At 40.7% G+C, this 12,676-nt stretch overlaps 1 protein-coding gene across 3 annotated transcripts in view; it reads right to left on the bottom strand.

Moving 5' to 3' along the window:
• Nucleotides 1-694: 694 nt before the first annotated feature.
• The window catches only part of PRIM2 (DNA primase subunit 2), a 238,641-nt gene continuing 226,659 nt past the window's right edge, over nt 695-12,676 (bottom strand). For all 3 annotated transcript variants that reach the window (XM_090034474.1, XM_090034477.1, XM_090034482.1), the window contains one exon: nt 695-1,272. In XM_090034474.1, the coding sequence (XP_089890600.1) occupies nt 1,045-1,272 (228 nt within the window). In that variant the 3' untranslated portion in view covers nt 695-1,044. The remainder of the gene's footprint in view (nt 1,273-12,676) is intronic.

Genomic DNA, 12,676 nt, shown 5'->3' with positions numbered 1-12,676 from the left:
TCCCTTCCAGCCCTAATGTCTATGAAATCTATGAAATCTATGAAATTAAGCATCCTCAGTGTTTCGTGCATTCAGCATCCTGCACTTCAAAATGGTAGTGGGAGCACTTTAACTAAATCTTGGTCAACAAGCTTTAGTTGGACTCGATGATCTCCCGAGGTCCCTTCCAGCCCTGATGTCTATGAAATCTATGAAATTAAAGCACCCACAGCGCCATTTTGAAGCACAGGGATGCTGAATACACGAGGCATAGAAGTTGCTGGACTGTGCTAGTTAGCATACTGTAGCAGACTCAAGTAATTATAGCACATCAGAGCAGCATCCCTACATGTCTACAGGCACCCTTAGGATTTGCAAATGCTAAGCACAACAGTGCCAGATAGCCTTAAATATCAGACTTCGGTGCCTCAGCTCAGTATTTCAGAAACTGGAATAACAACACTTCTCTGCTACCTCTGAGTAGATTTGGGTATGATAAACAGATTTAAAAAAAACAAAGCACTCGCAGAGCACAATAAAGTACATAAGAATGCTGTTAATGATTTGAATCTTTGCTGTTGAACCACAGACAAATTTGAGCTATTTCCCATGCTCCCAAAGAAATAAAAAGAATAATCTGTGCATAATATGTTTGTCCACCAGCATTACTTTAAAACTACAGCAGAAAAAAGAAAATATCACACAAGTGTGCATTTCTATATATGTTTATTAAGAAAGAATTTAAAAGAGATAAAAATGAATGAAAAGTGGGAAAACAGGGTAAGCAAACAAAATGGTCACAAGCACAAAAACAAATTGAAAAAGTCCCAAAATATCCCACAAATTTAGGAACTAACTTGCTGTTCCCATTACCCAGACAGTAGGAAACTGTCTTTTAGGACAAGTGAATCCTGAATTAAAAAGATGAGCACTGGATGTCATTTATGTATCTTATTTCCTTTTATAAGCCAACCCAGAACGTTACAAGCCTGTGTTTTCCAGGAAGCCAAGGAACTTGCCCTATTTTATCTAGAAAAAATAGGGAAACGTAAAAATTAGAGCTTCTCAGTCTTCAGCGAAGTATTCATCCAGTCCCTCCAGTTCTGTATCTGCTTCATTGTTTGAAGTAGTAGTAGCTGAACTTGAATTGATACTTTCCTGACTAGTGGGTTTTAGTTGAGAGCTTCCTGGATGACTCATTTCTTTCTTCAGTTCTCTACCACCACTTAACAGCTTCTGACTCTCCACAAAATACTGATTTGGATGATTCAAAGGGAACCCAATATCATCAACCTGAACATAGAAAGAAAGAAACAAAGACATATAATACTGTATTTCAAAGGTCTTTAGTTCCATGCTAAATTATCACAATATGTAGTCTATCAGTGATTTAACTAATTTATCTCTTGTTGAAGAAAATGAAGACTTCCATTTGCAGATGCTAGCCTGATTCAAGACAATCATGTCATAGATTTATTCCCAACACACACATCCTTCTTCTATGTGCATGAATAAAGTGGTATTACTATATCGTGGCAGAAATACAAATGAAAGTTAACTAAAACATGTGAAATAGGGTATTAATGGAAACATATTTTATTATAAATCCACTAATTTACGTAGCTCCTCCAATATGCTTCACACCAGCATTTCCTTATCTGGAGGACAGTGTTGAGACTAGTCCATTGTATATAGGGTTGAAGAGAACAGCAGCCACAAACAGAAGTTCAAAGAGTCAAGCTCATCTCCTTTCTGCTCAATTAATGCACCTGGAGCTGTAAGGGTGTGTGACCCAGTTCCCTAGAACTATACTGAAAGCCCTTATCTCCATAAAGAGGCTTGTCAGCCTTCAGCTTATTAGGGAAAAAGGAAGAGAAGCCACCATAATATGCGCTCTGTTTCATTTTTTAATTGCTTTCATGCTGAGCCCACATCATCTCTCAAATGATCACGGACTTTTGTTTGCAATTAAATCCTGTTAGTTAATTCTCTGACCGTTCAGCACAATTTGAAAAACAGTTTAAAAGCATCTCTCTCTTTATGGGCCATTAAATCTTAAGAGCAAGTTATTCAGACATTTATTCCACACTTCATTCAGATACTCTAAAACACTCTTCATATGACTGCAAATATTTACAAATATCTACAAACAAGCAAGAAAGATTTCTGACAAACTCTATAGCATCTACTCTTGTTCATTAGCCCCTTTCAAGCCCCAGAAAAAGGATGGAAGAGTAGACAGCTCTTACATGTTATTCTAAAGGTCACTACATGTAGGATCCGGTGGCCACAGTGGGATAGCATGTTTTAAAGAGAGTCCAAAAATCAAAGCCACTCCTTTGAAATGCTTTGCATCGAACAAACTCCCTTTGTAGTCTAGAGTAATGCTGTATGAGGACAGGGGCAAATCATTCAGGACTTACTCAGACAAAACCTAATGCTTCATCCATACACCAAGTTTTATTTCTGTACAGATCAAAGAGCACTGATATAATGTGCCTTCTTCATGAAACCCTGATAGGGATACGGTTAGTCTGTTGTAACTCCAGTGTTTACAGCATTTAAATTTGGAATATACTGTATAATTAACCTGAGGGTGAAAAGTTATGGATAATTGCTGTGAGCTCCTACTCCAGAAACAAAAGGTTACAAACCTCATACCAGGCACATACAATAAACAAGCTATTTTGGTTTCCTCCAAGGGCCTCATCCTCAGGATTCTGAAGTAAATGGGGCTCCAAAATGACCATCAGGCTGAAAATCTTGGAAAGAGGACCTGACATAACCATCTAACGTGAAATGCTGATAAATCTCTGCTATTATCTTCTGACTTGTTTTCACTGTTATTTTAAGTTTCACTTGAGTCTTAACTATATGAATCTGAGTCTGCTATTATCCATGCTTGTATTTTCCATGAATGGAAGTTATTTTCCTACACAATCCAGTCTGAAGAAGAGACCCAATGAAAGCCTTTAAATCCAAATCTTTTCACCAACTCTACTGTACCCTCTGGATAACACTGCAAGCAACATTTTTTAATTCCTTTGTCTGCTTTTTAAAAATTAGAAAAAATATATTGACTTATTAGTTTGTATCAAAATGAAACACTGAAATTATATAGGTTGAGGTTTTCAAAGATGATTAGGGAGTTTACCACACAATTCCACTGATATTCAACTGAATCTCAGCTTATCTTTGAAAATTTCAAGGATAGCCTCCACACATGACCTTTTCTATTTTAAAAGTTACAGCCACTATTATAAAACTCCATGGGCTACAACTTGAACATTTCCATTATAAAGGATTTCTCCATGTTTACTTTATTAGATTCTTTTTTCAGGGTGAACAAGGGCTGGAATGGTATACTGTCAACTAATCAGTTATGGCACTTCAAGAGAAAGTAAAATGACCCAGTTATTTCAGTTTTAAGACTCAGTGCATCCACTTGGTGTATTTTACAATAACTACATTTCCGCATGGATTTTGCTGCATAAAATTTTACTGCATCTGGCAAGAACACTAACCCTAAACGTTAAAAGCTTGCAAACAAAAGAAAGGAATGCATATTAATATATGCTTTTTTAACTTTTTGATTTTAACTCAGACATTTGATTTTAACTGTTCACACTGCTCTAAAAATAATGTTGTCTAATGCTTTGTAGGTAAGGTAGCCATATGCCAATGTTAATAGTGACATTGATCATTCTTTCTTGAAGATTCTTTATGTCATCAAAAGTTAATCAGCAGGAAATATCAGACAAGCTAAATTTCTTGAGCAAGTTTATCTGTTTCATGTCACCACAAACTGTTTCATGACATATTGTAACTAATTTGGCCTGCATAGAGAAATAAAACTTTATTTCATGCACAGTAAGAAAAAAAGCTCTTAAATTCTATTGATCCAGAGTGAAGGGCATGTCACTTCAAACAGTTTTGTTTACTGCATCTCATAGATGATGATATCTCAAGCCTTTGCTTGGATGCAACACATTTTACACACATTGACCTTCACACGCACACACTGGTCTCATATTTCTGCTGTAGCAAGTGTGGTTTTTAAAGGAATTGAGGCAATGGTGTTATAGCCATGGGATCTTTGAGGTTTTAAATCAAGAAGATTTCAATGACAGCTGATAATGAGGCAGCTGGTATTACAAAAATGCCATATGGAGCAATCATAGTGGTTAAGCAAATGATATTCAATAGTATCAATTAGCTGTGGTTCATTTTCAAAAACTTTCATTTTGATCACAAAGGACAATGAAAAGCAAATCTACCTTTCCTGTTCCTATTAATAATTATCAGAATATATACATTCATTTTCAGAACAGAGAAGGAAAAAAGGGATAGCTAAATAAAATTAGAAAAACAATGAAAAAGTGGTGAAATATCAGCATTTGCCAAGTCATCATAAAGTAGACAGTAATTCCTGTAATTATAAGAGAAAATATTGGTTCTTGCATTTTAATGATATCTATTATAACTATTTACATCTGAAGCATTATCTATTAGAAAGGTTGCTAAAAATTCTAGTCACATACATTGTATTTATATTTTTTTCAATATTGGATTTAAAAAGAACAGGCAAATCTAGTAAAACATCCAGAGCTACTCAGGAATAATGAGTTTTAAAAAGGACACAATAATTTAGAAATAGTGAGCTCTTACATTACTGGCAGAAGCAATATTCATGAAATAAATTATATTAACATATGTAGTTCAGTAACAATTAAAGATTGCTTACTTCATTTCTATATACACACTTAAAGGACTGGGAGATTAAATATGTGCTTAAATATATAAAAACATGAAGCTGATTTTTTTGTTTAAAACCAATTTCAAAGCAACATTTTTATATAAATATGAAAAGCTGCCTGTAATTTATCAATAATTCATGGTTGGTAACAGTATAGATTTTTGTTAATTTATTTCCCCATGTGTAGCTAGTATGTGCAATTTATCTACCAAAGTAATATGGTTTTCTACATTTTTGAGCTGTTGTCTGATTCCCTAATATTAAGTGAAATCTTCTGCTAGACCGCAGAAGCTTTTGCAAGACTGCAGCCTGCATGCTCACTAGAGGCTTGTAACAAATTTGACTGCAGAATTTTCTCAAGTTCCTGTCTGCACTGGATATATTCCATTCCACATAGTGGCTGAGTAGTATTTTTCCAGCAACTTTTTTTTCTGTTGCAGTACTGGTCCCTGGGAACCGGAAGTAGCAAAACTATCTTATCCCTACTCTTAATATTCCCACTGTTGTTGTCCAAAGAGCGTAGAGGAGCTAGTGGAAACTGAGATTTACTGCTCTAAACTCCTTCTTACGTCCTTAGTCTGAGATAGTCAGTAAAGTAGTTAGTTGTGCTAGTCTCAAGTTAGAGAAAGGACAGGGCAGAATGGCAGCGTCTTTCTTGCCATGCTGCCCCATCTTCTGCCTGAAGTAGCTCAGTTCTCTTTGCTCCAAAACTATTCAGTCCTTTTAGGACCCATTCCTCTAACAAGCTTAATTCTGTAGTGTATATGTCATTGCTCACATTAACTACAACTCTCCAGATGCTGAGAGAAACTTGACTCTTAAGTTTCCTAAACAGCACTTCCACTTGTTTTGGGCTTTTGGGCAATGCTTTTCCCCAAGCTTTTTGCTCCAAAGTAGAATTAAATTAAGAGGAAATATAAGATATGAACTGACTCACGGAGCAAAATTGGTAGGATGGGCATTTATAAGCATTAAATTCCAGAACATGATCCTTAAAGTAAGAGGATATATATAAATTGGTGCAACTATTGTAGGCTTACACCATCAGAAGGATCCTAAATTGTAGAAGCAACATCCACCATAAACAGCAAAGCACAGAAGTTTTTATCCAGTGATAATGGGAACATAATCTTGGAGATTTGGAATACATTCACTTGAAGTTTCATGTCTTATCTTTTTTACTGAACAGTGCTGCTAACTCTGGGGCTTAGTAGCACGGTGGTTAAGACATCTCACTATAGCTCCAGAGGCATGAGTTCATGCCCTGCGGTACAATCACACCAAAGGGGTAGATTTGATGCAGCTAACCATGCAGTTGGGAAGAGCCAAAGTAGCCAGACATGATGCTAGATGCATCGCTCCCACGTGTGCTGCTTGCTACAGAAATTCGTGCACCCTTTTGAAAGGTTCTCTGACCTTGACCTTATTGTCGATTCCTGTGATTTTATCTCCAGTTTCACAATAATTGATGCTTCTTTCTTAAACACGCAACTTCCCTATTCAGGTGATTACAGCATAATCTCAATTCTCATTTAAGAAAAAATATATGAAAGCTGCTGAGGAAAACTTGGAAACCATGACCAAAGAGAAATGTAAAGGTTCAAAGCAAATGAAAAATAGAAACGAAAAAGTGTTTTAAATTACATTTGAAAGAATTTGCTTTGAATGATGGTGATGCTTGTAGCTACTGACAGCTTTTACATAAATATTTTTGTGGATAAAGGCATAGATAGGACAAGTCAAAGTAATTCGACTTCAGGAAAGCTGACTTTGACAAGCTCAGGAAGCTTGTTAGTGAGGCCCTAAAGGACCACAACCGAAAGGGGAGGAGAGTTCAGGATGAGTGGTTGCTCCTCAAGGGAGTCGTGGATGCACAAGCAAAGTCTATTCCATCTCGGAGGAAAGGCAGCAAAAGGGCACAGCAGCCTCCTTAGCTCTTCAGGGAACTAGCAGACCTCCTGCATCTAAGAAGAAAGACCTACAAAGGATGAAGGACTAGATCCACCTCCAAAGAGGAATATTCTGCACTGGTCCAGACCTGCAGGGAGCAAACCAGGAAAGCCAAGGCTGCGACTGAACTCCAACTAGCTACAAAAATCAAGGACAATAAAAAGTCCTTTTTTTAGATATGTGGGGAGCCGGTGGAAAACCAAGGGCAACAGTAGACCCCTGCTAATCCAGATGGGATAACTGATAACCAACGCCCAGGAAAAAGCCAACTTGTTAAGTGGGTATTTTGGGTCACGTTTTCACCAGTCCCATAGAATGCCCCTGCCCATTACAGGATGGGAAGACCCAGGTGAGGGAGATTCCTTACCCTCCATCAATGCTGACCATGTGAAGGAACACCTTGAGAGGCTGGATACCTTCAAGTCAGTTGGCCCTGACAATCTACACCCCGGGGTACTCAAGGAGCTGGCTAGCATCATAGCTCAGCCCCTGGCACAGATCTTCAAGAACTCCTGGTGCTCTGGTGAAATGCCCGAAGATTGGAAGACAGCCAATGTGGTGCCTAGCTTCAAGAAAGGGAGAAGAGTGGATCCAGCAAATTACAGGCCCATCAGCCTGATCGCTATCCCAGGGAAGGTTTTAGACAAGATTATCAAAGAGGCCGTTCTTAACAGACTGGCCGATGGCAACATCCTGAGGGATAGCCAGCACAGGTTTGTTGCAGGTAGGTCTTGCTTGACTAATCTTATTTCCTTTAACGACCAGGTGACCCCTCACCTGGACAAAGGAGAAGAGATTGAGGTCATATATCTTGACTTCAAAAAAGCCTTCAATCTGTATCCCATGATCACCTCTTGGCAAAACTGGCTAACTGCGGCCTTGGCCTCACCATGATCCTCCGGCTGGGGAATTGGCTCCATGCTCGGACCCAGAGGATGGTGGTTGACAGAAATCAATCATCGTGGTGCGCTGTGACCAGTGGGGTCCATCAAGGCTCTGTCCTTGGGCCTATACTATTCAACATCTTCATTAATGATGTGGACATTGATATCAGAAGTGGACTGGCCAAGTTTCCAATGACACCAAACTTTATGGTAAAGGATCCACACCTGAGGACAGGAGGGTGATCCAGGCTGACCTTGATAGGCTCAGGAAATGGGCAGATGAAAACCTGAAGCTGTTTAGTACCAAAAGATGCAATGTTGTCCACCTTGAGAAGAAAAACCTGCAGCATGCTTATAGGCTCAGCAGTACTACGCTGGCTAGTGCTACGGATGAAAGGGACTTGGGGGTCATCATTGACCACAAAATGAACACGAGCCATCAATGTGATGCTGCAGCTAGTAAAGCAAGCAAAACGCTGGCTTGCATCCATAGATGCTTCTCAAGCAAATCCCAGGACATCATTCTCCCATTGTACTTGGCCTTGGTGAGGCCGCAGCTGGAGTACGGTGTTCAGTTTTGGGCTCCACAATTCAAAAAGGATGTGGAGAAGCTTGAGAGAGTCCAGAGGAGAACCATACGCGAGATCAGAGGTCAGGAAAACAGACCTTACAATGACAGGCTGAGAGCTATAGGACTCTTCAGCCTGGAAAAGCACAGGCTCAGGGGCAAGCTGGTGATCAGTTATAAGTTTATCAGGGGTGCTCACCAGGATCTGGGGGAACATTTGTTCACCTGAGCGCCCCAAGGGATGATGAGGTCGAACAGTTATAAATTCCTCCATGACCATTTCAGACTGCGCATAAGGATGAACTTGTTTACTGTATGAGCCCCCAAGGTTTGAAATAGACTGCTGCCAGAGGTGGTTCGAGCACCTACTTTGAACACTTTCAAGAGACATTTGGATGTTTATCTTGCTGGGATCCTATGACCCCTGCTGTCTTCCTGCCTCTGGGGTAAGGGGGCTGGACTCAATGATCTTCTATGATCTTCCAAGGTCCCTTCCAGCTTTAATGTCTATGCAATCTATGAAATCAATGAAATTTTTAACTAAAGGCTTCAGCAGGAATACAGACATGTCACCAGATACTTGAAACTCATAATCAAGTATATTATACTTCAGGTATGTTCTCTTCTTCAGGTTGGGTGAAAACACACTACGAAGGGTGAGAGGGAAGATAGAGAAAGAATTGTTTCCAACACTAAAGAACAGACAGTGTGTTATCAGTATACACACTGGTTAGGGCCCTGGCATACATTAAAGTTTCCATGAGATCCAATCCCTGATCCCAACAATCATACTTTCTGCCATGCTACACAGAATCAGGGATCAGATCCCAATTATGCTCCTTTTATTTGCCAGTAAAGGGGGAGTTCCAGACCATGACTCCGAACTCCCCACTCACTGGTAAGTTAAAAGCTGGATGCCTGCAGTCCAGCGTGATCTGGAGTTGGGGTAGACAATCACCTGACTGTTCGCCTGGCCCCAGGGCCAGGACTCTGATCAGGCAGCATGGGCCAGGTACCTCAGTCACACCTACAGTAAGCCTCAGCTAATCAACTCTGTCCCAGTTTCAGAGTAGCAAGCATCCTGATTGGCTGCTGGTGCTGGGAGTCTACCTATCCATTTAAACACCAGCTGGGCCCCTGGGGTCACACACCAGACAACAGTTCTGCTGTGGCAAACGTCTTGGCTCCTGACTCCAGTTTGGTTCTGCTCTTCGACTTCACCCTATGGATAATCCTTCAGACTGGTACTTGGCATCTGATCCCCGGATCCTGACCCTGGATTGTATTGTGCACTCTGCCCCTGGATTTCCCTCTGGTTTTAGTAATATTGGCTCCAGCCCTCCAGCCCAGCCCCAGGCCCCTGCTCTCCCTCACTGGTCTAATAATTATGCCAACTGCCTATGTCCTGGTCCCCAGTGCAGTGTGCACATGCCACACATTAAATTTAAGCAGCCATACAAACCAGCCATAAAAATGTTCATTTTATGGCACCTTATATTGGGTGCACATGTAGCACTTTTGCCATTTATGCCACAACTAACATGTTAATTGTAACATGTAGGGGCCCCTTACATCCCTGTGTGTGTATGTGTACGTGTGTGTGTAAGCCATGTATATTTGTGAAACTGGAACTGAAGACAATGCAGCTGAAGCATCAAACATCTATTCCTATAGTACAGAAATTATTTAATTTCCAGTTGATAGTTTGCTATCGATGGTGATGATTTTGATAATGTTTGTATTTTGGGCTAGACTGACTTTATCTCTGTATTTGACTAAATATACCTGATCACAAGCTTCAAGTATCTGATGGTATTTCTTTGTTCCTGGTAAAGTTCTTATATATAAAAAACCCCACGGAAACACTGTAAAAATTACAGTACTACAAGATTATACTGTCTAACAATACTTGAAACTTTATGGAATTAAAGCCATTTAATCCCTTTTCACAGGCCATTAAAGAAGAAAAGATATTTCAAAGCAGCAATTCTCTGAACAGCCTATACAGAGTCCATTAAGCCATTCTTTTTGCAATGCAATAAAGATTGAACTATTAATTTCACCAAAAAAAAGAATTATCTAATTAACTAAAAATTTAAACTACTAGAATGGGCTTCATATCCCAGTAGATTAAAGCATTATACCCATGTACTACAGAAGACAGTTTCTTTCCTCATCCTGCTGCTTAGGAGAAAAATAAATCTTGTAACTTGGAATAACAAAATAAGTAAAATAAATAAATAAATAAAGGTCAAGACAAGTAAAATTCTAACCAACCTATGACCTTTAATAGATAACATACATAGTGGGTGTCCCCCATACCCAGAGCACCTGGGGGCTAACCTTTGTTCTGATGCTTGGCATTAGAATTGCTGCTTAGAAATAATTCCCACCAGTAATTTCCAAAGCTGAAAAACACTAACAATATAGATGTTTGGGTCTTGGGTTGAGTGGGGGCTCACTGCACAAAATGAGGGGTTGAGCCACTAGAGATAAATCATTAGGATAAGACCTGCTACCAGAGGTGGTAACTTTTGTAGCAGCTAAGTTCTTGCAAGTAAAACAGCTTGTGACACAAGAAGTAACATTTTGTGACCTTCCTGACCATCCCACAATTGACCATACTTATATGCTGGCTTAGAGAAAAAAAGTCTAGATTTTAATGGGGGCATATCTCATGTTTTACCAGTGATTAAGTGAAACTTTCCTACTTGTTCTGCAAATGAAACAGGAGCCCTATGCCTTTTGTAAAACGTATTCAGGTTCCATGCCACTGACTCTGGTCTGGGCTCAGTGATGGTTGTTTCCGCAAGTTACAGTGAAAAATCAGACATACAGCTGCCCACATACCAGCTGGACTTAGTGTTACTGAAGTTGCTTAACTCTTGGTGTAGCTCTTGGCTATACAGCGGCTAGGGTTTCTGCAGCCTGCCTTTGCTATGTCTGAAGAGGAGGGAGAAGCAGAGTTGCTCTCCTTTAAACTCCCCTCAAAGTCAAATATGTTTTAAATGTTTAGTCTAGTAGTTTTAAAAGCCACAAGAAAAAACTATTATGTGTGTCACACACAGAGGCTGGGAATTCTGGAGAGTCCTAAAGCCCAGGCACAATGATAATGAAGACAGTAAAGACCATCTGACATTGAAGAACTGAGATGTGATGATAGTTCAATTTCACAATTCATCTTCATTAAAGATGGAACATTATTTCACCATAAAACCTTTTAAGTAGAGTGTGCTGCTTTAATGAATGACATGCATTGTTGTAACAAGCTGTAGTTACCTATACCTTTTCATTCCCCCAATTCTCCCATTTTCCTAAACTTATGTACTCTTTTAAGATCAATCATACATACATCTTGCAGTGTCACTGTTTAATGAACTGCACTCCCAGCACATCAGTTTAGGAGGCAAAGGGTCAGAAAAACAAATTCAGCCCTTATACAGCTCTTCAGAGTATTATACTTAATGCTGTCAAATCTGGTTAAATCCTTTTCTCTTTTCACCCACTGTGAATGTAAGTGAACTTGGTGCTCATGAAACACAAAAGTTTATCCAATGTGGAAACAGAGGTCACCAATTTAGCCACTGGAGATGTGCAGTGTTGAGATAATAAAGGATGACACATAGCCTATCTTGAAAGGGTTATTTTCACTAACCACTGAAGTGTCAGAAGTGCCTTGAAGAGCTAAATGTTCTTCATTGGGACTTAAAAACCCGAGGGCTCCTACATACGTGGGAGCCTGCTGGAGCACGGAAATTGATGTTCTTCGGCACTCTCATGCGTCATGGGTATCAGCATTGCTACGCATCTCCATGATTACAAAATGGCAGCGTTGTGCTTTGAAAGGCGCGTAGGTGTGCTTCTGGGCCCGGTGTGCGAGTTAGCATGGGAGTTTGTGCAGGAGGGCGAGCGGGAGGGCCCAAGGCCCTGCCTGCAAACCCCCTAGGGTAGCCAGTCCAAGCTGCAGCCAGCCTACCAGCGGCATCATGTGGATGGGCACACACTGCACACCAAGGGTCCCCAAGGGGTCTGTGCCCCGCCCCGCACCTCAGAGGCCTCAACCCAGACAGAGCCCATGCTTCCAGGCTCCACGCAGACGGAACCCCGGGCTCTCAGCTGCAGGGGGCTGCCTGACATTTTTCCAGGCTCTGGGGTCCAGGAGCATAGCCACCTCCCCTTGTGAGTTCTGCTCCTTTTTGGGGTCTCTGACACGCCAGCTGGAGGAGCTCCAGGCCGCAGTCCAGAGACTGCATGCCATCAGGGATGGTGAACAGGAAACAGACTCCTACTGCCAGGCCCTTCTCCCCCTGGAGGCAGAGGGTAGATCACAGTCACCCTCCAGGACAAGGGAGGACTCGGGGACCTCCCATTCTGTCCAGCCAAGGGGTTGGACCAAGGTGGTCAAGGGCTATGGAGAAGAGGGACTTGGGGGTCATGATTAACCACAAGATTTACATGATCCTTCAATGTGATACTGCTGCTAGTAAAGCAGGCAAAATGCTGGCTTACATTCATAGATGCTTCTCAAGCAAATCCCAG

The sequence above is a fragment of the Crocodylus siamensis genome, chromosome 1 (genome assembly GCF_052110815.1).
Source record: "Crocodylus siamensis isolate JL-2025a chromosome 1, ASM5211081v1, whole genome shotgun sequence".
Classification (NCBI taxonomy): Eukaryota; Metazoa; Chordata; order Crocodylia; family Crocodylidae; genus Crocodylus; species Crocodylus siamensis.
This window is presented reverse-complemented; position numbering and strand designations above follow the sequence as displayed.